The following is a 27101-nucleotide window of genomic DNA, read 5'->3' on the forward strand; positions in this document are numbered from 1 at the left end:
CCGGTCAGAAAATGTCCACCCAAATCGATCGAAATTAAATCCCACCTGTTTGATTTATTTATTTCCTGTACCGACCTGTCCACGTTAGACTTCAAATATGTCAGAAACGGGTGAAGTCAATCTCACTGGAGCTAAACAAAGCAAAGGCGTGTGGCTTGTTAAGGTTTGTTCACCTGCAAATGATAGTGATTTATTTATAAATTTCTTTAAATCTACTTTACACACGGAACCATCAATATCCTACCTTACAATTAGCACACTGTCGATACCGCATATTTACATGTACGTCAAAATAAAATAAGTACAATTATTGGTAGACGTGTTTTAAAATGATAAAAACAAAACAAAAAACTGACTTCAGGGGGGAGCTGACTCCTCTGCCTTTTCAACAGGTTCCCAAGTATTTAGCTCAACAGTGGGACAAAGCAACAGAGAAGGGAGAGGTGGGGAAGATTACCATTGGAAAGTATGTATGGCTTAATTAAGTAATTAATTTGCATTGCTTTTTTACTTTTATTACCCTTTGTCTTTGTTATCCATTGACTCTTCTTGCCTGTTTCTCATCATCATTTAGGAAGCAAGGAAAAACTCAGGTGAGAAATATCCAGTTAAAGCACTGGACTAAAATCCCATTTATATAATCACACATATTCTTGAATGTTAACTATTATACAGCTTTTTGTGTGTGTGTGATTAACAGCACATTTCAACAACGCTCTCAGTTCAGTCCAGACTAGAGTGTTAGCAGAGGGCCCTCTGAGGGGATTTCTGAATGCACCCCATCTGTGTAGGGTGGCTGTCTGCCTCAACTGTTTTAAAAATGTTATGTAGCCCTTGAGTTCACACTTGCCCTACTACTCTGTATTTTAACCCCCCTCAAAAAATATTTTTTTTTTAACTAAGCCTAAATAGTTGTGTATGCATGGTAAATTTTATATTCTCATATTTTACTTATGTATGCATTATTTTGTTATTGTTTTGGTCAGGTTTGTTTCAGCCTGAATGAAGAGCTGACAGCTATGGGTACTGCTGGAGAAAACGATTCACCTCTACAGGTCCCCAGAGAGCATCCCTTCACCATGAACTCACTTGGTGGACAGACCATGGCTGTCTTCAGCCAGGGTGATAAAGGTCAGATTTGGTGATGAGAACAAATTTTACTTAAATGTTGTATACACAAGTATATCTAAAATCTGATTCGTTTACAAAAAGAAGTTAGTCCTACGACTTTTTTTTTTTTAAAGAATAAGTTAATATATTCAGTTATGATTTCACTGCAAAATCCATGAGAATACTGATGGTAGGTTGATTTACATTTGTAGGCTGTTCGCTGGCAGGCTTATTGTGCCATACTGCTGAGAGATTTGCAGGAATTTGCATGATGAGAGCATAAAAATAGGTGCAACTATAATGTGAGGTTTCAGGTTATTTCAGTGAATCACTACATTTTCTTGTTTGGTTTATAAAATGTTGTAAAATATATATATTTTAAACAAAGTTATTTGAAAAAATTCCCTTTTTTTTGTGTGAAAATTTCACAACAACAGCAGCTACGCTACCAAGTAGAAAATAAAACATACCGGTAATCTTTGTCATGCTTGTAAAGGTTTTCCTCTTGTAGGAACCAGTTTGCTGATCCATGATTTTGTAAATAACCAAGCAGATTCCATTTAAATTAACTGAGTGAAACTGGAGCACATTTCTCTAATTTCCTCATTTAGCAGCATAGTAGATGGGGGGGGGGGGGGGGGGGGCGCTACAGACAAATCAAGGCGCTTATAAATTAAATTATGTTCTGTCCTCTGCTAGAGGACACAGCAAGAAATACAGAGTAAAAATAATTAGGTTGTTTTCTGTATTTTCACTACAGCTCAGTCCAGATGGCCACCGAATTTTGGAGCACTGAATCTTAGAAAGTAATGATAAAATAAAAATTTGCATGAAGAATAAAATTAAATATGGGGTATTTATGTATCATCATGTCTTATTTCAGCCCAACAGATAGTGTTTTCTTCTTTATTAATTTCAAAGTACATCGCGGATAGTGTTAAATGATCATGATGCATACACTACACAGAAAAGCAGACAGTGGAGACGACAACAAGAACTACAGTAATGTAAATTTCTGTATGTGATTGCTTTAATTCCTCTTCAGTCATATTTCTGCCCAACTCGCCAAATGTTATTTTAAAACCGCGGAAAATTGAAGTAAAGCCATTCTTTACCAGGAAGCACCCTGCACTAGAAGATTTATGCTTTCACCGCCCTCGAGCACATTAAATGCACCCACTCTTGCATTCGACATTAATACCACCTACATGTGATAATGGATCGCTGTTCCTGTGCAAGTTTTTTCGGCACTTTTGGTTGTGTTCATAAATACATTTAAAAAAACATTACAGTCCATTTAAAAAAAAAATATCCAATGTAGACTTATGCAGAATATTTATATGTGGCTCTGAATGTGTAAAAAGCTGTCTTTTTTTTAATTAAGTGGCAACAGTATTGTAAAAATACAATGGAAACTAAAATTTGGATGATTTCCTCTGAGATCTAATGTTTTTTTTTTATCGTGTTTTCCTGGCCACTGCTTAGCTACGACATCACTTGCCCACAGTAAGGTGTGCAGTATGTCACTGTACTCCCACTCACTTTACAAATCCCTTTCTTGCTCACTTTCTCACACACATGCACACCTCTTAGGTGCACATAGTGATATTTTACTGATTCTTGATACATTGTCTTTGTCATAGTGAATACAATTATATTTTGTTTACGTCCTGATTTGCTCCAATTTCCATTCGAATTTGTACATTAACAAGACAACCATTGCTGTATAGACTTAAGTACCCATACTGTATATCTTTTCGCTTATTGAATTTTTGACAGCGATTTATCACGCTACTTCTGTAGTACTGGTAAACCGTGCACCCCTAGGTGGATCAGAAATATCAATGTAGCGGAAGCTCTAAAGCACTGTACAATTTTGGCTTTCTCACATGATAGATGCTCAGTCAAAATTCATCATGAGACATGAGCAAAGACACGGCGTCATATGAATGAAAAGATGTGACGGATGTAAAGCAGCGTAAAAAATGGACAAAAAATAATCTCAAAGTGCGTCTGCCAACGGTCGTTGTCAGTGGCCCAAACAATGAGAAGAACAACTGCCAAACAGAAGTGCACAATCTTATCTTGCGTTAGCAGATGCTAAATGTGTTTTTAAAACTTTCGTATTTGCAAACACTAGCATCCCAAAATGTTTTTTCCACAACTATGGTCGCGATCACACTTTAAAAAAGAAAAATTGTTGGCCCTTTTGTCTCTTTTTTTTCTTTTTTCTCAATGCAGATAAACACCAAACTGGCAAGTGCTATATTTTAGCTCACTGTCGCCATGACAACAACCTGAAGTGGACGCACAATCGTGACACTCCATTTAAAGGATGAAATTGGCTCTCTCATAGCCACAATTCAATATATTTTATTGCACAGTGTGAGCATTCATTGAATTGATTCATGCATCAAATCTATGGCATCATTAAATTTTTATTCACCGTAGCCCATAGGAAATGCTTTAATGTAATATTGACATTTGAAAACGGTAAAGCATAAGTTAAAGATTTGATGGGAAGGCATATTTTCCCTGAAAATGTTGGTCAAATTGTCCGACCATTTGTGTTTTCAGTGGTTTTGAGGCCCCATTTTACACATACATGTGAAATGCTGCCACGTGGCCCATCAAGTGTTGAAATATATGCAGATTAAAATGTTGTCTTGTTGCCGAGATGTTACCAGCTGCTTTGTGGGTTTCCGTATTGAAGCCTAACAAATGACAGTTTTACCCCTTTATTTCTAACTTGAACCCAATTCTTGTTATATCCGACCTTATAGAAGATTCAGTCAACCGCTGCCTTTGCGCAATAATCCCCACATTTCACACTGCACGCCACCGCCCATGTAATGCAAGTGTTCATTTAGGCAACAATGGTTAGAGGTTGCTAATGGCAACCATCAGTGACGGATAAATACATGAATGGTGTCTGACTTGGCTTTTGTACTTTTTGTACTAAAATGAACTTCACTGTTTCCTTCTCGTCCTCGTGTTTTGTTCTGGCAAAGATATGGTATTGATCAAGAAGTTGCTAAGCAACAGGCCTCGGTGCCACAGAAGTGTGCGGAGAACGGAAAGGCAGCTGTAAAGCAATGCTGTGTTACTTAAGGCTATAACTGTCCTAACCTGGTATAATAAGGCAAAACCTTCAATCCTTTGTAAGTTCCCATGCGTGAATCTCTTTGTCCTATTGTGCCTACAGTTTTTTTTTTAGATACTGTTTTGAGGTGCTTTCACATTTCCCCACGTGTGTGATTTCATTATTGTTCAGTGAACCCGAAGTTGAGCTTTTTGGCCATTGCCCAAAAAAACCATACGAGAAGCAGTTTTGGCCGTTTTTCTTCAACTGGAACTGGCGCCTTAGTTAGACAAGGCGGAACAGTTTATGGACTGTTCTAAATAATTTTCAGTGTTGGCGCAAAAAGCTCCAGGCTTCTGCTGGAAAGCAAAATAAATGTCAGAAAAACCTTACTAAAAAAATGTCAGAAAAACCTTACTAAAATTTGAAGTTTATTTGGGGTTAATTAGAGGCACTTTAAATGGCGGCAGGTGTGTTCTGACTCACATTTAACATGAGTCTGAGTTATTTCTGAACATCTACACTTTCAGGTATGAGGGTGTGTACACTTGTGCAACCACACTTTTTTTTATAGTTAAAATAAGTTCTAACAATGATAGTAGAAAAAGTTGTAATGTGGTCTCATCTTTTTATATTCCAAAATTATAGCATTTGAACAGGTTTTAGATTAAAAAAAATATATATAACCCTTATACATGCTCCAAAAATATACCCCTTTTTTATGCAGAAGACAACCCTTACCAGTGCCTGCCGAGTGGCTGAAAATAGGCTTACACGTCATCAATCATAAAATGTAACCCTTTAGTGTCTTTTTTTTATTTTTAGGTTTGTTTAGTTGACTGAAAACATACTGCATATATACTGAATATGCGATCACAGTGCGGATAATAGCGTTTACATAGCGTTACATCCTGTCCTTGCGCATTCACATCACATCCATTGCAAATATGATAATGTGTGAGTAGGAGGACCAGCACAATGACGGGATACCAAGCTATATTTGCTTCAATGAGGATCAATAGTTCTTTGACATTTTCGGTGCTTTGCAGCCACAGTGACAACCACCCCTACGTCTGCCCCTTAAAAACCCATTTATTTATTTATGTATTTATTTATTTTTAGCAAGCCGTCAGCGTGATCATGTACAGTCGCATGTTGCCACTTTGTGTTACACCGCCAACTACTGGCTTGAAAGGTTTAGTATTATTTGTTACTTTTGCATGACATACAGTAGTGTCATGCAGAGTTATTAAATGTATGGTTCTTTGGTTCTCACAGAAAGAACTGAAGCAGTCTTTCGAAGCTTATGAAACTCATTTTGCCAGGCATACTATGTACAAGAACAAGCTCATAATAACATTTGTTTTTGAATAAACACAATCATAAAGAGTTGTTCATGCTCTCTAGAATTACATTAAATACTTTATCCAGTGTCTAATGTCATTTTTTAAATTTAGCTTCCTTTCACTTATTGCCGTCTTATCCATGGAATTCCTTACTAAGTGCAACTCATAAATTACTGTTCAGTTGGTGGTGCCAGACAGAATTGTATTTTCACTTGATGAAGCAGCACCCGGACAGCATGAATTATAGTTAAATAGCACCATAAATCAACACCCATGTAGACACTAAACTGTTGCCTTTCATTGCTGTCGTACAGCAGTTACGTCTGACGTGACTGGACTGTTGTCATTGCTGGCGTAAAAGAGTGCTCTACTTAAGATATTAGAATAAGGCTTGCACTACTGATGGACCAGTACTTTATTTTTAGGCTTTCGCGTTCACCTTCAAAGTTCAGACCTCACGAGTATTTTCACCACTTCAGTAACTTCCTTCTTTAGGGACAGCATGAAAATTATTTTTATAAATTTGCCTGGAAATGTACTGCAATTTGCTTATCTTTTAGTATAATCCGGTCTTAGTCTTAGTGTAATGATTACATTAAATTTTCTCACACGTTTCATTTCCATATTTAAAATGATTACAATTCATCTGGGGGGATACATTTGATTCATATTCATCCATTTCCAGAGTGCATCTTACAATTCTATTTGCATATTCAACCTTGGTTTGTTAATACTTGAGCTTTATTGGCACAAAATTCACAAAATCTTTAGATGTGATAGATTTGAAATGTTATATACAGTATGTCATATGCGATTCAATTATATATAGCCTACTGAAAATGAGGTTCTTTTAATCTTTGCCATGATTGTTTTGTCCAAGGTGAACAGGATTGTGACTCAGCCGCCGTTTAAGTGGCCACATTTAATATGCATTGTCATTGATGCACAAAAGATTTGCCTCCCACCTGCTTTGCTCCCACACAAGAGTCCTATGACGTAAAAATAATAACAAAAAAGTTGTGTGACACTGTTGCCTGGATCTTTTGATACAAGTCCTTCTTAATGTTATAATTTTATTTTATTTATTTTTGGGGTCATCTCCTTTTTTTTTTTTCATTGTGTCGTGTCGGACAATTTTGCTCAATGGTTAAAACAAAGGCCTTCTCTTAACCTAGGCTTAGTCTAGTCAGGTTTTCACTGGAGAGAGTTTCTGTCTTCCATTTGTCATGAATGGTTTGGGTTGACAATTCAACACCATGTGATGTTCAAACATCCTCAATGGAGCTATTGAAAATGCAACAGGCTGTATGAATCATTCCGCTTACTGTGCTTTGTTCATAGATGTGGTGTAAGGCAGCAGCTTACAGTTAGTCATAGTTAAAAAAATAAATTAAAAAAAGGAAAAAAAGAGTTTGTCCATGATTAAGAAAACGCTGATTAAAAAAGTGAAATACGTGTAGTAGTAATTAATATTACCAATCGTTTGAAATGTATTGTTGCCTGAAACAATATGGCCGTTTTATGCTTCTTCTTCACTGTACAATTTTTGCAGTCTAAGATATATGCAAGCCACATTGCATTCATTAGGTTGATTATTTACTAATTGTTTACACTGTACGATGGAACATACAATACAGTTAAGTGCAGTTTAATTGCGTTATTAGCGTGTCCAGATTGTTGTCGTGGCAACAGTGAGCTTGCGATGGGTGTGTTTTTGCACATTGAAAATAAATAAAATAATCTCATAGGGAGGGGGAAAGGTATCGCTATCGATTCGATTCAATTATGATTCAATGGGCTGATGAAGTTGTGCATAACTATTTATTGTCCCTTTTTTTTTTTTTTTACCATTTACAACCCCCAACTTGAGGAAAAGCATAATGCTGGTGTACATCTTACATCTGTGAAACGGGTGGAAAATCATCCCAAGCCTCCTGACAATATGATTTCATTACCGATGAATGGATGCAATTATTATTATTTTTTAATATCCCTTTACAACCATCCTCCCTTGTTCTTCTGATCTGAACGTGGAATGTCCTTGGCAATCCTCACTTCTTCCTCTTCATTACCTTCTACCTTCTCCCCTTTTGCCATGACTTCTGTTTCTGGACCTATCAGATAAGAATCTGAGGTATGTTAGTCATTTCTAGCTGAGAGTCGGCACATGGCTGAGGCCTGATGACAAAGGGACGGGGGGGCGGGGGGGGGTGCGCTTGAGGGGATGATGATGATGGAAATGTAGGAATTGCGTTTGCCCAGCAACAGGTGAAAAACCTGACTATTTGTTCGCCTCCATCATTTATCTGTCTTCTTCTCACTCACTTCATCCAAAGCTGCCTTTGAAGACGCATGAATCATGTGACCTTGCAATTAATATAGCAGTAACCACCGTTAAAAATGCATGAAGCATAACTGTAATTATAATTGCTCGTTGCTGAAATCAGAACAGTCCAGGTTCAGCGAGTGTCTGGAAAAAAAAAAAGTCCATGTTTTTAATCAACCACCAAAAATATTTGCCGTTTGATATCTGTGTGGATGTTTTACATTGAATAAGTTCTACTGCAAGTCAGGATGTTAGAGGTTGATGTGGCTGTATGAATCATGAGGGGGGCTTCAGGGCGTTGCCTGCTGGCGGAGGTGGTTTCAGTCACCACAGATGGTGCAAGTGCGGTGGGTTGGGGGCTTGTCACAGTAGGACGGCTGTTGCGTGTTTGTTTACATGTTGCATGTTTTTAATCATATTAATTATAGACTCATGCTGTTAAAGTGTTAATTAATTCGTCGCAAAAAATGATTGCCTTTAATAACGCAGATTAATCACACGATTAATTTTGACAGCAGATGATACTTTAGCTGACAGTGGATGGTTATATTAAAGGTAGCACAGGTTGTGTTTGGGCAATAAACATAACTACATGCATTAAAGTAAAGCATTTAATAAATGTTTGCGTATGACATTTGTCCATGTCAAACTATTGGAGTCATTTTTTCCCCATTTTAAATTATGCAAGTAATGAACTGATTAGAAAAAGAGGAAGATGAGCGTGTGCAGTGAATAACAATAAATAAATAAAAAGACATCTTCATAACATTAAATGTTGAAAAAAATAACATAACAGGTGCTCTTTAAATTTGGCGGGTCAAAAACGTTGATTTAAAAAAAAAAAAAAGAAGTATTTTTAATTAATCGTGTTTTATGAAAATTGTTCGGTGTGATTAATCTGATTTAAAAAATGTAATTGTTTGACAGCTCTCGTATAGACTTGATGTGTTAACCGATTAATTGGGGAGAAAAATGCTAAAGACAAAAAAAAAAACTTGCAGAACCACAATCATACAAATCTGACATAATTTCATTTAATGAATGACAATAATTTATCATCGTATATCAAAAACCAAAGCAAAATGCCATGTCCTGTATCCGTTTTATACACGATCCACACTGATAATTTTCAGGAAAAAATAAACGTGCTCAACATTTTTCGGGTGCTAGTTGAAAAAGGGAGAAGACCACATATGCAATTCTTAAGTTTTAGGCCACTTAGCTATTTTTATTTTTTTTAAATAAAATGGTTGATATTTTTTAAAGCTTTCATGATACTTCTTTTATGTATTGAAGTTGCTCGTCAGACATTTTGTTTTCCCAATTATGTGGGACATAATTTTTCTGCTGTGACATTTTCAGGGAGTTTGACTGCTGTAATGGTGCGCAATAGCCAGTGACCACAATCTCGAGACCTATCAATAACAAATTATCTTTGTAATAATATGTGCTTCCGCAGCCAATGTCATAATAAGAGAAGGACCTACTTGAATTATGTATAATGGTGCACTTTGGCAGGTATGTTTTCATATTGCATTGCACTACTTAGTACATGGGGGTAATTGTGTGCCATTTTCTTAATAGTACACTATAGTGACATGCAGCCAGATAAAAAGTGTTTCTCCTTGAGGGAAGAGGATGATTGGCCTATTTTCTGGATACCAGATCTTCTCTCCCTTAGGACTGCTACCGGCTGAGTTGCACTATTATGGCTGCAAGCTAGTGTGGCTTTAAAGTGGCTTTTTAATGGTTTCAGGAACGTTGCATTATGTAGCATATAATTAAAAATATGATTGCTAATTTAATTCATAACTTTTTGTCACCAATGTTACAACATATTTTGTCATTTTTGAGAACCAGCAATATAAAAGTGCTATGTATGACAATAAAAGAGTTTGAAGAAATTTAATACATTTTACATTTTAAGACCCTTTACTCCATGTGATCATTTTACTTGCTAAAGCAACTAAAGCAATCGCGTTGATGGTGGTGCACTAAAAGGAGAAAAGTGTCTCTGTCTTTACCTTGACAACCCTGAATGCCTACCTGTGTAGTTTTGAGCTATGGACCAGCCCAGAACTCAAACACAGTATGCTGTTTGTTTGTTTGTTTGAGTTGGGTGGAGTGTTTGCACAAACTGACACACTTTAAAATGTGTGCTCGATTAAACTACAATTCAGAGGGCTATAATTGCATTCACTGATTGTCACTATAAGTCAATGCAGTCATTTAGTTTTGGTAAATTTACAAAGTATACCTTACTACAGTGCCTTTCTTGGTGGGTTGACAGTTACTTGCTTTACTGCAACTTTTTGTGTTGCAGTGCTTTTGCACATTAAATGCAGACTTTGAGTCTCATTATTATTGTTTTTATGTTAGTGGAAAATACATTCATATTACGATCACCATGTACAAAGATACAAAAAACATCCACTTGCCACCGGGGTTTCACTATAATTTTATTCATAAAATATTCACATCGCCATGACTGATGCACTGACTACACGGAGACTCACGGCACCGACACCACATTTATTGAATGCACATATATGCATCATGCTCGATTCAAAGCCCTTACAACAGTCACAGTTGTTTGCGCTAAACTCAGCTTGATGCAATGAAAAGAGAGAAGCAGATGCTGGTTCTGATTAGGATGTCAACCTATTTGTGCAGTACACACATTGCGTTGCAATACACACACACACACACACACACACACACACACACACACACACACACGCACACTGTAGTAAAAGCTGAATGGTGCATGTCATGGTTAGGTTTGAGGGCAGCAGAACTAGTAAATGTGCAAAGAAACCACTGGCGAAGCTATCCGTTGTTGAGAATTTCCCTTTGCTGTCCTCACTGCACTTGCGGGGACTAATCTAAACTCTTTAAAGTGGAAGTCAACGTTAAACATTTCTTGACAAAAAATATGGTTACGTGACCCCACAAATGTAATCGTACATTTGTGGAATATGAGTTACGAAGCAAAATTCTGACATTTTTATCCATCTCATCATTCATCTTCATTTTGTCACTTGCTGTCGACTGAAAATTACATCACAGTCGCTCAGGCAACGACCAATCACAGCTCTCCTGTTTTCTGAAGCCGAGCTGTGATGGGTTGCTATGGCTAATGGTCAAATTAGCCTCGATCCTTAAAATGCACTAGGACTGGCAGTACAAAGAAAATATTCCTGCTAATGATGGCGCATTGATTGTGAGCCAATGTTGCGCAATACATTTTGAATATACATTATGAACACCACGTGAAAGCACACTCGTCTTGTTCTTTTCTTTTCCCGCTAATAACGAATCACAGCTCAACACATCTTACAACACCTTCAAGCCAAAATCAAATGTTGGAGGAGTGGAAATGGAATCAGGCACTGTTTCTTTTCTTTTTTCTCTCCCCCTCGGCCTATTTGACAAAATGCAGGGCTTCGGCTGCCACAACGGAGCCTTTGCTGCTGTCTAGGCTGGTGACCAGCCTGAAGCCGGATCTCAAGGCTAGCATCACTGTCTCCAGTTTCAGGCAGTCAAGCGTGCACAAGAAGGTGCTGTCCTCCTTCAGTACCAGCCGCGAGCCTGGCTCCGACTTGATGAAATGTCTGAACTGGATCACGTTGGACGACACCTCAAATTCTTCCGGAAAGCCATCCAGGCGGCTCTTGGAGATCTGCACCAGCCGACCTTTGACCTTGTCGATAAAGGTGGGATCACTGCAATACACCTTGAGGCCTTGTGACCTCTCGTGGCTATCCGTCACCTCCAAAAAGGCCGGCTCCCGCTGGGCAGCCCTGTGACTTTCCCACTCGGCCACGGCTTCCACAAGTTCAACCAGCCGGTAAAAGTCGGCCTCTCGTCGGAGGAGCCCCGCCTCTCGGAAGTCGTCGGGTAGCTGCAGCTCTCCGGTTCGGAGGTAGTTGAGCACGTGGCGGAAAACTGGACCGTCCCTGTCGATGAACGGGTTTCCCATGGAGTCCATGTGCTGGACGGGTTTCTTACCATTGGCCAACTCTTCCAGAAAGGTACCCTGGTGCTTGGCCAGGGTGGTCCGGTGAGCGGTGTACAGGAAGCCCCCGACGTTGATTGTGATGGTGCCTGACGTGGGCTTCTTGAAGCTCTTGCTGGGCTGCAGCAGGTCGGGGTTGATGTGTCTCAGTTCACTTTCCATTCTTCTGAGATTCCATTCCATTCTCAGATACCCTCTCCGGCTTCGACCCAGCCTCCTCAGAGCTGGCGCGTGTGCATGTGCGCGAGCAGATGAGCTGTCGTCTTTTTCTTTTCCCGATGAGAGAACGAGTCCCTGATCTATTCTGTAGTGATCGGCAGTACGTTTAAAAGTGTGTAGTAGTGAGCGGCTGAGTCCTGTCAAGCAGAGGAGCTCCCGTGGACTGGCCCGTTGAAAAGAGAAAAGGGTCTCTTTAATCCCTCCCTACCTCTCTCTCGCGCTCTCCCTCGCCGCGAGTGGGTGGGCAGACAGCATCGCATTCAGTGAGGGTAAAAAAAAGGAAAAAGGGTATGATAGGAGAGGGGTATGAACTCCACAGTCAGTTTTTTCACTCCCAAGAGATGCAGAACTAAGCTCTAGCAATTAGCGCGCGCAGCATACACACATTCACACCCTTTCAACAATTGAAATTGGAAGTCTGTAGGTAGAAGGGCTTACCGAGTTGTTTGTCCTCAGCTTGTGTAATGCCAGTTTATTCACTGCTAATTGCAATGCAACAAAAAAAGGTTTTGATGTGAATACGTATTTTCTTTCTGGCACTCAATAACACAAGGCTCTGTTTCTTTGGCAGCGAATCGTGCCTGTTAGCGTGTGCTTGTGTTTGTTGGCTTGATGGCGGCGGTCTATGGAGGACTATAAATGTGATTTGAGGTCCAGTTACAAAGAGCTTCAGCATCAAATAGTAATACAATAATGTTACTATTGGATCGATCTCCTGCATACTCTCGTGTGACAGATGATCCGATATGGGGCATCATAATGATAATCTGCAATCAAAACCTGAAACGGGTTTTCACAGCAGGGGTATGTATTCTCTGTGTACCATACACTAAGAACTGGATTTTTCTCATAGTCTGTTTTTGTTGGCCAATTGATCTCACAAAAGGCAAAAAAACTTAATGGCTACTAAGCACAAATCTTTGATTCTTGCGAAAGCAGGTAGTCAGTGCTGCCGTATAGACGACAATGTGCTGATGATGTAAACATTTAAATACAATACGGGTGTCAGGAGATTACATTTTTAAAAATCAGGATTAATTGCATGACTTCAATAGTTAACTCACGATTAATCGCAAATTATATATCTGTTCTAGATGTACAATATAATATTTTTCGTACACTTGTTAACATAAAAGTGAAGAAAATGTTAAACTAATAAAAATATGGCTGCATCTTTCGTGATTGAGAGATATTTCATAATAATTCATTAAATTGAGTTAAAATTAAGAAGATGTGCAGTTACAAACGAGTGTGATACTGACTTGTGTTGAGGTCATTTTCCCTGCCTCGAGATGGCATAACTGCATTTGTAAGACGTTGGTGACAGCTCAGTGCGTTTTTCTTTTCATATTAAGAGCTATCTAATCAATTTTTTTAAATTGTAAATGAATGAATTCCCCCAGTACAGACTTTCCAAGTAAGTGGCGGTCATTAATCGTGCGTTGAAAAATTTGTGACATTAAAGGAACTTTCAATTAACTCAAAGTGAACACACAAATTTTGACGCCCCTAAAATACAGTGACTGAAGTTATGATTAATGTGAAATGCTGCATATCAACACATTCATGCGTGTGTGTGTCTGTCTCTGTGGTGGTTTTCTAATCATAAGCAATTAGTGGAGTCATTATCAACAACACTCAATCAGAATTACAAACAAGCATGTAGCAGGTTGGGCTGTGGTTAGTTAGACGTGCCTTCTGCCTCCTTTTCATTAAAATGGCCTATCGAAGATGCTCATTATTTGCAACAAAAAAAAAAACAACTGCCAGCCTGTGGTTTTTTTTTGCTGTTGGAGATGGATAAATTACATTTCCCAAAATGCTGCAGAAAAGAATGCTCCTTCCCTCTTTAAGGCGGTGAATAATTCATTAAGGAGCAGTAAGAGCTGCTGGTGAAACATGGAGTCACTGACTGCTGTGAAGCTGGCATGGCAACCACTTAAAATAGGGTCCTCGATGAGCTCAGAGCTGTCAGTCTCGTCTTTATTCAATGCAGAAGCCTTTCTTTTGCAGAGAAGTCTACTTGTGTACATCATTTAATGGGCCCGGCTTACCAGGTGTCAGGAAGGTAAATTTGAATGATAAAGAAACTCATCGAAAACATCATTACCTGGTAGCAAATATGTAACTAAAACGTGATTCAATTGCCTGGTCTTCCATGTTTACATTCTTAAATATATTGAAGAACTCAAATGCGATATTCACTTATTTTCTGAATTTTATGTTGTTTTTCTTCATGTCAAAATGCAAGTGAAGCTAACCTGAACCTAATGTTTCAAAATGATCTGCATGGTAATGAATGGAATCAATTTAGGGATGCACGATATCGCTGGCCGATAATTATTAGATATATATTATTATATTATCGGTGCTTTACACAATGTTTCAATGTATGTGTACGTGATAGAATTATAGTAGGACTCGAAAATATCGGTTATCGGCATTCGCACTTTCTAAATGATTAGTTTATCAGTATCGGTTGAAAATAGCATTATCGTGCATCCCTAGAATCAATGCATTTCTTTAATGAAGCAGCCTCTGGGCTGATGAGCTGTAATAGAAAAATTAGTGCCAATCAGCAAGTTGCACACATGCAATTTGTTTCCATGTTGTCGTCATGAACATCTATGAGTCATTAACATTGCATCTTTAAAAAGAGCAAGCTGTTTCCCACACCTTAGATTGGTCAGTATATATTTTTTTAAATAACCAACCCTCATGGGGACTGACCAACTGTATCAATTTGCTATTAAAAAAATAAAAATAACAATAATAATTAAATTGACCCAAATTGGACATGTGAGGTTTTTACACGACAGTGATATGTAAAATCTGTTAATATTCTATTTTATGTACTTTTTTGTGTGTGTGTGTAAATGAGTACAAATTTCACACATTCCTATAGCGTTCTTTTTTTCTTTCTATTCCTCATGGTGAAAGTAGGTCTGATCTGCCAGAGCTGTCAGTAACAAAACGGCAAACAAATGACGCGCTCATCAATTTGCATTCCAACAAGTCCAGCGCGTCTGCCATCAAGCACGGCTGTGTCTATTTAAAGCAAACCATATCATGCACATTGAGAACTGTCCTGGTAGATGTCCGAGATAATGGCGAGGAAGGAAAGGGACAATGAAATGATGACGCGCAGAGCGAAATGTGCCTCCAGGGTAAGTGAACGGTGGCACAGAAGTAATCTATTTTGATTACTACTGTATTGATTGTGTGTCTTTTGGGCTTTGTGCAGATGTTCAGAAAACTAATTGTGACACATTTCATACAGCTGGCATTGCTTTAAACTGTAATGAGACGACATGGCAATTAACGACAAAAACACAACACAGTTGCTTAGTGTTTAAACATGTAGAATGTTGCATGGGGGGGGGGGACATCAATCCTTGAATATGATGGATGAGGAAGGCTAGAGACTGATGGTGGATGGAGGCTCGGTGGGCGGCCTGCTGTTTGTTGTGTGAAACATTAGGAAGGTCAGAGCTGCAAGCATAGGGCCTTGAAACAGATGGAGGTACGAGTTGAGTGTGAGGGGGTGGACGGGTAACCTTCTCTCCCTCGCATCCGTCTCTCTTCTGCGCTATTGTCTTCACTCCTCTCATCCTCCATTCAACTAGACCCTTAAAGATTGTGTAAATGCTCTCTTCTCTAATACTCTCTCATACAGAAAGTCAAGAGTTGAAACCGCCATTGTGTGAGACTTCAGCGTGTCACAAGACCTTTGACTATAGTCAAAGGTCTTGTGACACGCTGAATGTCAGCGAATATATATATATATATAATATTTTTTCAGCATTAGATACTTTTGTATATATATATATATATATATATATATATATATATATACAAAAATATCTAATGCTGAAAAAATACAGCAAAAATGTTAGGTGTCCTGATGGGTTTAATCAGAATCATGACATCTCAAGAGTGGTGGCTACCCCAAAAAAGTTATCTCCTGCAGACTTACAGTAAATTGTTGTTTTGTTGTGTTTAACAGTAGTTCATTTCGTTTAAAGGGATATTTGACTCATTGAGCCATTTTTCAGCAGTAAAAAGTAAGGGTGTTCATTTTGTTTAATCATAATTAATCGCATGACTTCTATAGCTCTATATAACTCACAATTAATCATACATTTTATATCTGTTCTCAATGTACAATAATTTTTGTCGTAAGTTTCGTACTCTTGTTAACATAAAACTCCCATTTTCACTGAAGCAACCCCCTTCGCTCCAGGCTGTTTTTCTAGCTTTTGGCCGATTTTGCAAGGCACACAGAAATGTGTGTTCACTTGCTATAAAAACTTGGAATCTATGAAAAGAAAGATTAGTCTCTTTTTTCATCAGGAAAAAAAGTATATTTCTATCTGTTTTCATTTTGCAGCAATTAGCATTGGAATATAGCTACGTTTCATCATTAATCACAAATCTGTTTAAAACTGTGAAGAAAACAGCTTTTTTCATCATGGTCCTGGTTGATCTCTTATGCTCTGCTGCCACCTGCTGGCCGTTTTTTGTAATAACTACCTATGCTTTAACCGTTCTCTTCAGTTCAGAGGCTGCATCAAAGCCTTATGTATGCTCTAGTATAAAAAACATATAAATATGTTTTTGGGACACTGGTACTATTTAAAATAGAACGTATTTATATGTTTTGGGAGCCATCTTCAACATGAAGTCACTTGTAAAATTCTGCACATTTTAAAAATTATAAAATAAAATTTGACCCCAGTCTCCCCAAATATATGCATTATTATTAAATGTATTCCTGCGACATTTTCACATGGACATGTCTGCTGCGTTGCTGAAATTTCCCCAGTAATTAAAGGAACTTTAAATTAACTCAAAATTAACACACTCATTTTGACACCCCTAGGAAAAAGTTAATATTTTGTCCAGAATTAATTTGATAGCTCTATTCTTTTTCCATGTACAATTAATTCAAAATGTTTTTTTTTCCCACTTGCTGTCAACTGAAGATGACATCACCCGTGCTGAGGAAGTAGGTAAAGACCAATCATGGCGGACCTATTTTCTGGGTTTGGTTTGCAAACTGACCCATGATTGGTTGTTACCTGTTTCTTGAGCACAGGTGATGTCATCTTTGGTCAACAGCAAGTGGAAACATTTATTATATATATTAAAATTTCAAAGGTTTTAATTGTACATGAAAACTAATGAAGTCATCAAATTCCTTCTGGACAAGATATTAACTTTTTACTGCTGAAAATGGCTCAATAGTCAAGTATCCCTTTAAACACTTGCACGGTAAAGAATTTTCAGTGTATATTAAACACAACTTAACTGTTTTCATGCATTTCCTGTCCAAATATTACTTTAAAAACTGCACAAGCAAGTTTTTGACAGTGTAACCATGGACCAGATCCAAATTTGGAAGAAGAAAAAAATGCTCACCTGGAACCTATTCTGTTTGACTGAAGTTTCTGCTTATTTCTGTTGGCCAAAACAAATTTAGCACTGATTTTGTGAAAAAAAATTTTTTTTTGGAGTGAAGCCTACATGCTGGATGCCCTCTTTTGTAAATCTCAAGAGTTCCTCCCCCACACGGAAGCCTTGAGATCGTCTCTCTGTGGCCCCTCCGCCTACCAAACATTTGATTTTCAGTTGTTGACTTGCGTCCACACATGTTGTTACGTGGGTGTCGTTTTAGCGTCTGTTTGCTGGCATGTGTTTCATTTCCTTTAATGGTCTGCCTTGAGCAAAAAAAAAAACCTCCTCGGACTTCTACTGCGACCCAAATGTTAATGGCCTCGATATTCCAAACACACTGACTGTAATTTGTTTGAACTTAATGTGACACATGAAGTTGGACAGCATGTGGCGGTTGCTATGGTGACCGCAGCGATTTGCACCTGCGCTAAATGATTCAAGGCTGCGATTTCAATCAAATGACACTGCTTGCGAGCTGCAAGCGTCTTTCAGCCAACAAATGTGAACTCGGCGAATGAACGCGCGTAGCGAGCATATGCGTGCCCGCTCCTGATTACCCGCTGAGTCACTACAACAGCTTAGGTGCAGCCATTTTTAGTCTGAGGAGTAACCATCTGGCTTGTGGCTGAGCAGAAGTAGGAGAAGTCGTAGTTATTTATTTAGACACATTCACACACTGTTAATGATGGGCTTTGTGTGAGAATTGCATTAGTACTGTACTTTAAAGCTTATGGTCTGTCTTGCCTTAAGCCTCAGCAGCATTCATTGCTTTCTGTTGCTTCCTTCAAACCAATCGTTTGAATTTCTGGCTGAACAGATTTCAACAGAAGTCTAAAAAAAAAAAAATGAAAAAAAAAGTCAATCAAAAATACTTTTCACTGAAGAATGTCTCCAGGCAGCCACACACTTGAAGAACTTCTGAACGCCTGAGGGAGATCTCGGTGTTATCTGTCTGTTTTATTGATTGGACTTGCAGTCAGCCCTTCATCCATTTCACCTTCCTTCCCTGAATGATGAGGATCAGAGGCCTCAACAAGATCAATCAATAGTTTTGCTCATTCTACAAAGCAGTGCATCGCTCTGTCAGAGAGTAAATACTTGAAACCAAAAATGTTAGGCCATTTATCTAATAAATTTAATCTTACCAAAAAAAAAAAGGGAAATGTACGTTTTTGGATGAAAAGCAAGGATCAATTTAATGGGTCACATACGGGAGAGGTGTAAAAAAATCGACACTATAAAGTTACGAGAGAGAGAATTTTGATTCCTTTGTATGTCCATTATGGAGTATTAACACTTTTTTTTTAATCATTGAATATTTAAATACTAAACACCACATCATTTAGCTTCATCATCATGCCATTTATTCGAACATCATTTGGACCATCATTTAATGTATTATCGTCAAGATAATGAAATGTACGGTGCATAAATGCATACAATTCTGTAGTATTGAAATGATCGGTACGTGTACATTCAAGCTTGTCAAGATTGAATCGTTCGAACCGTTCTTAATGAAGTCTGAATTATGATTATTTTGGTGTAGAAGCAAAAATATTGTGCACTGATAAAATAAGAATTATTGTATTTTCACCGTTCTGTGAAAAACACTTACCGGTATGTTTTTTTTTAATGACATTTTAGTCGTTTTTGACATTTTTACATTTATGGGATGACATTGAATGCACACATCCCAAAAACGTTTTTTTTTTAAGGACTTAAGAGTTTTTCACAGGACAACGATGATATTATCAGTCATAAACACAAAAGAGCAATCTGGTAACAGTTGGCATGTTCCGCCAGGGGATCCTGCTGTGACACCATCATCACAGAATGCTGTCACTCCGAGAAGACGTCATGCTTCCCCCCCCCCCCCCCCCGCCCGCTTGCCCACACACATTTTGAATTCTGAGACAAGGTGATGTTGGCACGTATCCCTGCGTAGTCAACTCATTCACACGTCAGAGGATTCCGTCTCCTCCGCAGGTCATCTGGACCTCCTGCAGCCCTTTTGAGCATCTCACTCAACTGAGGAGTGTAACATGTCCTCACAAACAGTGCGTGTCCACATACAAACAATGACTAATAAGAGCGCATTAATCACCAAGCAGTTGTCATTACAACAACAGGACTTTCAATTGGGGTTTTTTTTTCCCTGAAGAAAACATTTAAAAGTCCAATAAGCACAATAAAATAGTAAGGCACATTCATCTTGCAATGTGCTGGCTGTTGTTGGAGGCAGTATTGAAACCCGCAAACAGCTGGGCTCTATTTTTCCCCGAGAGAGTTCATTCGGGATTGGCAAGATGTGCTGTAATAAGCTTTGGGAAGGCAGCAGGCAGCTGCCAGGATGTGGACGCTCACTGTTAGGTTACCAGCGGTTACCATTTTCCTCACAACCATTTTTCCACTATTGTTGATTACATTTACTCTAAGATTTTGCAAATGACATGATCATTTTTTTTCGAGACGAGTCAGGGGCTTTATTTATTTATTTATTTTGCCACTCTGTGTCCACTGAAAATGACGTCACAGCTGCTCGAGGCTCAGGCAACGACCAATCACGGCTCTGCTCGCGTATGTCACATGACATGATCAAACTCAGAAAACAGGTCAGCTGTGATTGGCTGTTACCGGAACCCTGAGCAACTGTGATGTCATTTTAGTGGACACCGAGTGGCAAAATGGCCGCCCCCTGAGATGGATAAAAGCAAGAGGATTTTGCTGCTTCAGCCATATTCCATAAACGCAATATTAACTAATTTGCTCCCAAAAACATATAAAAACGTTCTATTTTAAATATTGCCATAATCACAAAATCTTTTTATATTAATACATTTATTTAAATTTATAGAGCAGAGGTGGGCATCGAGGGCCGCAGTCCTGCAGGTTTTGCACGTTGCCCTTCTCCAACACAGCTGATATATGATCAGCTCATCAGCAAGCTCTGCATAAGCCTGATAACGATCCTGTTGATTGGAATCAGCTTGTGTTGGAAGTGAGAAACCTCCAAAACCTGCAGGACTCCGGCCCTCGAGGACCGAGATTGCCCACCTCTGTGCTAGAGCATACAGAAGGCTTTGATGCAGCCTCTGACCTGAATAAGTCACTTAAAGCAATGGTAGTTATTACAAAAACGGCCAGCAGGTGGCAGCAGAGTATAAAAGATCAACCAGGGCCATTTTAAACAGATTTGTGAATAATGATGAAACTTAGCTATATTCTAATGGTAATTGCTGCAAAACGCAAACAGATCCAAATATACTTTTTTTTTTCCTGATGAAAGAAGAAACTCTAATCTTTCTTTTGGTGGGTTCCATGTTTTTATAGCAATAGAATACAATATTCCGTGGGCCTTGCAAAATCAGTCAAAATCCAGTAAAACAGCTGGGCGCGAAGGGGGTTGCTTCAGTGAAAATGGCTGGGAGTGAATGAGTTCATCAGAATGCCGTGCTTACACTATGCTGCTTTCAACACAGTATCGTATTTTGTATTAAAACGCGCAAGCAATATCCTGTAATTGCATCGTCCTAATTGGTACAGCCACTTACCTCGCCGCAGCACTCTAGTGCGCATTCTGTAACGGTTGCCTTGTTGCACCATGGTCATGATTTTTTTGTGATGAAAGCAGCTGGCGCCTGAATGTAATGAATCGCAAAGAAACAGAAGTGCATTTACTGGAGCAAAGCTTTGTGACAAGTTGATAATCACGTTGTTTTTTCCATAAAGACACAAATCTAATGACGCCGTGCATCTTCTTTGTTTTGCAGATGAACTCAGTCTGGAGGGGATGGTGGTGCACAGAGCGGAATGCAGGCCCGTCGTCACAGACAACTACATGAAGCTAAAGAAGTGAGTGAACTGTGAAATGTTGTAGACACGACTGATGTGGACACACAAATATGATGAAAGATAGGCAAGTGACAATTCACACTTCTCAGTTTAACAAGTCAGTTGCAGAGATCTCCCATGTGTGATATTGGCACCAAAACATGCCACAACACAACAATGCAGATGGGATTTTAGACGGAGATAAAGCTGATAAAAAATATTCAACTTTATATATATTTTTTAAAAAAACACTAAAAACCCATCGTTGAAGTCTTGTTTGGAATAATAGCTATATATATATATATTGTTGTTGATTTTTTTAAGCCTCCTGATCAACATTAGTCATACATAATAAAAAAAAAATTGTCTGGAAAGCCAACTTTAACATAGTGGATGAACTCTCATACAAACAAATTTACGCAAATAAAAATAATTACGCAAAATGTACATGGAATTCACATTTTAACTAACAGAAATTGTGTGATTGTAATTGTCCTATGGTGCTTACAGATTTAAAAAAATATATATTTTTTTAACATTAAGCTTAATTATTTCTGTCTATGTAGATTGTCTTTTATTATTGTGACTAGCTACTCAACATTACAGAACAAATAACAACAGGAATACAATATGATAGTCTTGACAGTTTTTTGTTTCCTAAATTTCCCCCTCATTTCTGAACCCCAAAACAGTCAATGCACGGCTACCTGATCCTTAGGACATCACCTTGGTCACAATTCCCACACTATTAAAAAAACAAACAAACTATTTTTAAGTATATTTTAATTCACCTAGTGTTGACGACAAGCTAAAAGATGTATCTTGCCAAGTAGAAAAACATCTACTGAAAATTGTTCCTTTCACATTGAGCAATTTTGAGGAGACTTGTACCCAACCGTGACGGTGTGTTCAAGTTCTACCCAGACTTGGAATTTAGAGTTTTCGACACCATAACGCCAGAGTTTGTTCTCCTACCATTTGCCAGACTTACAAACATACATGTAACTCGTCCCCAGTGCCATCTGCGCCCATTTCCCATTTCCATTTCACACATGGATGTGTGCCCACCTCTTTTTATTTTTTATTTTTTTTTAACCACTTTCTGAATTTTGTCCTTTTCATGGGTATCTTCTATTGAGATTAGCGGCTGGTATCACTATAGCAACTGTATCACTGGCAGATGTGCGATGACAATGCAGTCCAACGCCTTTTGATTTGTGGTTTCAGACCTTTTGTGTGTCTTCCATTAATCGCTGATAAGAATGGTTGGAGATGGCGGCGGCGGCGACGAAATCTGTTCAAATTCTGCACTGATCATTTGGTTTGGATGCTGGTCAGACATTACAGATGGCCGCATTTTAGTACACAGTGAGCTGTCCAACAAATGTCCCTTCATCACGGCAAATAAGGAATAAGAAAGAATTGTTTTGTGACTCATGATTTCGCTTGGATTATCTTTACTGGAGATACTTTAAGGATGTGAATTACATTTCAAAATGGAAAACCGGCACGCTACAATTTAGTTAAAAATAAATTCTCACTTTATTTTTCTTCTTTTTTTTGGTGGCAGATTACAGTAGCATATTGCATTCAATAGGGAAACAAATTTGGGGGGGGGAGCTTTGTTTTTTGTGTGTTTTTAGAAAAATAAATCTTTTTTTATAATTATTTTTTCTGTTTTCATGAATTGTTTTTTCTGTCATAAAAAAATACAATTTATTATATTTATAATATAATATATATAATAATAAATTATAATTATATTACTTATAATTTTACATTTTATAAAATTGTATATATATTTTTTTACTGTATACTATCATTCTAATGTAAACTAGGTTTATAGTTTTGTGGAGCATTTAAGTTAAGTTTCTACGGAAATATATTGTATGCGGGAAAGTGTCCGCCAGTAGCGAACCTGCAACAAGTCACTTGGGAGTTCAAAGGTGGGTGGGGTTGGGGTGGAGGTGGGGGGAAACAACTCCAAATATTCTTTCCCTGTTTTTTTTTATATAATTTTTTCTTGTTTTAATGATTTTTTTATGACAGAAAAAATATTCAGTAGATCAGAAAATAATATTCAGAAAAAGAGAAAATGCAAAAATAAATTACACACACACACAAAAACAAAGTACCCCCCAAAAACCAGTCCGAAAAACAGGAGGTATTTTTTTTTCTTCAAGTGACTGCAATACACTTTCTTAACGACTCAACTTACAACAAGTAGCAATTTGGCTGATAAAAATACTAATCAGTCTAAAAAAAAAAAAGAGGCTTCAAGCTGTTTATTAATTATTTGTTAAAACACAAGCTCAAGACTGCCACCAATTATGTTGTCAAGAGTGTTAATAGTCAGATGTATTTATTCATAAGCAAATCTGTTTTCATTTGTGCACGTCAGGGTTCAAATGAAGGAGTCGTTGAAGCCTCAGCGTTTGTCACAGCAGCTGGAGCGAGCCATCACAACCGTCTTCAAGCCTGTAGCCAACCACGACTTCAACGTTAGCGCTCGCTTTCTCGCCCGCCGGTCAAATGTCAGCGTCCGTACGCCTCAGCGCAACGCCAGCGGTGACCTCCTGGTATGTTTACCAGGTGGAGTATGAAAAGAAGAAGAAGTCCGAAGGGAAGATGGTGAGAGCTGAGCGACAGGTGGTGTTGAACATGCTCTTCTCGGCCTTTGAGAAGCATCAGTACTACAACATAAAAGACCTGGTGGACGTCACCAAGCAACCTGTGGTGAGCGAAACGCCGTTGCCCGGGAAAAGCGCAACAAACAATACACCTGCCCACTATCCACCTTGCTTTGTTACATTTGCACCAATCGCCCACAGCATGACGTTTGTGCTTGTTCACACTATCTGCTGTGGCTACAATTTGGGCCAGTTCTTTCTTTTTGCTCACACACACACACACACGCGCGCGCGCACACACACACATATGGGCTGCATCGATAACGGTGGATTTGTTCCAGCGAGCAGAGAGAACAGCAACGTGTAGGTGCTGATGAGACCTTGAGGTCCTCCGCTCCCTCTGATTGCATCTGATTGCGTAACCATGTGGCTTGAGTGGGAGACAAACGCCGCAATACACTCCACGCCACCGTTCCGCTCCCAAAGCACTTGGCTAGCACTCCAATTAACTGAACCGAAGTAACCGAAAATGCCCATTGTCAAAAAAAAGTCTTGCCGCTCTCACCAGCGTGGAGCTGCTCGGCAAGGCTCTCCAAGCGCCAACAGTGACACCTTGTGGCTGTTTATGGACTAGGCCAGTGTTCTGTCCTGTCACTTCAAATCTTTTACAGGTTTAGCCTTATAATTGATATCTAGTACTGAGCTCTCTCTGAAGAAAAAAAAATAATAAAATAAAAAGTAATAATAAATAAATAATAATTTATATACATTTAAAAGGCTTCTTTTTTCTTTCTTTTTTTTTTTTTACCACCATACCTCGCTGGTATGGGTACATGATTTGTAGTAAATAAATAATTTTCTTAGGTGAATCAGGTGAAAATTGTACTGTTATTATGAATTAAGCAGCAACACCACACCCACTTTTATCCATCTGAGGAGGCTGCCATTTTGCTGTTGGCTGAAAATAACATCAAAGTTGCTCAAGGCTCAGGTAATGACCAATCACGGCTTAGTTTGAATGTCACATGACCAAACTCGGAACAGAGGTGAGCTGTGATTAGTCCTTGCCTGAGTAGCTTTAAAGTCATTTCCAAGTGAACATCTAGTGGCAAAATGGCCGCCCCCTGCGATGGATACACACGGGTGGATTTGGCTGCTTTTCCTCAATCACAATTTGTCCTCGTTTTAGGAAATTGTAACATCAATAGTTTATAGTTTATTTTTCATAAATAATCAATAATAAATGAATTTTGTTGCTATTTTTTATGGGCCTCATAAAATTGTTTGCATCCATTGTTTGGCCATTCCAACGTATTGTATGCTCAATTTGCCAGTCATGCTGGAATCCAAACGGTTCATTTTCTACTCGGTCTTTAAAATAAAAGCATGTTTATGTAATGTCCCGTAGACCTACCTGAAAGAGATCATGAGGGATATCGGTACATACAACAGCAAAGGTGCCCACAAAAGCACGTGGGAGCTGAAAGCAGAGTACAGACACTACCAGTCAGCTGAGGAGGAGGAAGAGGAGACGCAGACGGCCTAACTTCACTTACAAGTTTTTTTTTTCTTCTTCACCGGCGTGACACAGTTACTTAGGTTATGCTGGTTGTCTTTATTACTGTCAATAAAAGCCTGGGAAGTCCAGTAAAGTTAATTTCCATTCTTGCTGTGTCGTTCTTTCACCGTTCTACTAGCAACTGTGGACCCCCGTTAGCCATGTTGGCAGAACACCATGTGAGGTAGTGGAAACATGCTGCGTTGGATTTTAAAATTTAAAACTGACTGTATGACCGCACCCAAACCAGATACGTGTACGGTTGAAAGCAGATGCAACGCTTGTCGCAGGCAGCAATTAAGAAAATGAAGTGAAAGTGAAAGTACGTCACCGATCTGAATATATGACTGGATAGCCGATAGCCCATACACGCCGGTGCAAGCCGTTGAAGCGACAGGGCGGCCATCTTGCTCCTCTCATCTTGCGAGCAGACAGTATACGTACAGATTAGACATTTACAGCTTGTAGGCAGTTAGTATAGGGCCGGGGTGGAAATAAGTGGCCGGTATGTGTGGCTTTTTCTTTTATCACGCAGTTCCTTAGACACCAATATTAGATTAAGCAGAGGCATCATTTGTTGAATTACAGCTGTAATTCTTTAATTTGAAAAACCAAACAAGTTTCCTCCTGTAAACATCATTAAGCATATAACTTAAACATGTATTTAAGGCATGTTGTAAAATGTCTGAAGTCCTGTTGTTTATGTTTAAGAAATCAAAACACCATAAATCATACTGTTTCTACTAAGTACTGTCTCAAATGTTCTCCAATTTCGATCATGTAAATTTATAAGATCGTATGCTGAGAAACGTTTCTTGGGAGGAGTAATATGGCGGCCTCACGGCTTCAAAAGTCTTGGCCTATCGGCTATCCAGTCATATAATATATTCAGATCAGACAACGTCAGATGGCGATGTCTACATTTTCCTCTCACTTCAATTTTTAGCAATTTGAGCCATTTTCAACAGTAAGAATATTTTGTCTATAATTAATACGTAATTTTTCATGAACAATTAATACCTTTAAAAACTCATTTTACCACTTGCTGTCGACTGAAGATGACGTAACCTGTGCTCAGGAACAGGCAACGACCAATCAGCTCGCTTTTACTGTTATTGTGAGATTGTTGTGTATAATGAATTGTATGTTTACTGTGCTGCTTATGTTTGCCATGCTTTTGGCTATTGATATCAATTTGTTAAAGATATTTTTAAAAAGTGCAAAAAACTCAAACAAAAAAAACTATCAGCTCAGTTTGGCAACCAAACCCAGAAAACAAATGACCCATGATTGGTCATTACATATTTCCTCAGCACAGGTGATATGATCTTCAGTCAACAAGTATTTTTTTTTTAACAGTATCAAGTGTACATGAAAAATAATATAGTATTAGTATAGTATATAGCATGTAGTTCACATCCATGTGATGCTGTTGGAAAATAAATAAAATTAACCACAAAAAAATTGCATTTAACATCTGCACCTCTAGTTTTTGACCATAACCAAAAAAGTCCCAACACACAA

At 38.5% G+C, this 27101-nt stretch overlaps 2 protein-coding genes and 1 long non-coding RNA gene across 3 annotated transcripts; 1 reads left to right on the top strand and 2 right to left on the bottom strand.

Annotated features, from left to right (window-relative positions):
• Positions 1–25666, top strand: LOC147164704 (general transcription factor IIF subunit 2-like). The gene is made up of 8 exons (XM_086092000.1): positions 1–163; positions 393–466; positions 575–593; positions 987–1131; positions 21329–21410; positions 23791–23890; positions 23982–24125; positions 25428–25666. The coding sequence occupies exons 1-8, from the start codon at positions 98–100 to the stop codon at positions 25563–25565; spliced, it is 768 nt and encodes a 255-aa protein (XP_085948126.1). The 5' UTR covers positions 1–97; the 3' UTR covers positions 25566–25666.
• Positions 10303–12302, bottom strand: kctd4 (potassium channel tetramerization domain containing 4). Its single transcript, XM_086091999.1, has one exon. It carries the CDS (start codon positions 12063–12065, stop codon positions 11289–11291), a length of 777 nt encoding a protein of 258 aa, XP_085948125.1. The 5' UTR covers positions 12066–12302; the 3' UTR covers positions 10303–11288.
• Positions 23696–25962, bottom strand: LOC147164706 (uncharacterized). The gene is made up of 3 exons (XR_015096756.1): positions 25576–25962; positions 25434–25499; positions 23696–23965 (listed from the first exon to the last, which is right to left on the bottom strand). It is a non-coding gene; the product is annotated as an uncharacterized LOC147164706 (long non-coding RNA).
• Positions 25963–27101: the final 1139 nt, after the last annotated feature.

This window comes from Leptonotus elevatus, chromosome 12, assembly GCF_054856555.1.
Source record: "Leptonotus elevatus isolate MCC_2025b chromosome 12, RoL_Lele_1.0, whole genome shotgun sequence".
Classification (NCBI taxonomy): Eukaryota; Metazoa; Chordata; class Actinopteri; order Syngnathiformes; family Syngnathidae; genus Leptonotus; species Leptonotus elevatus.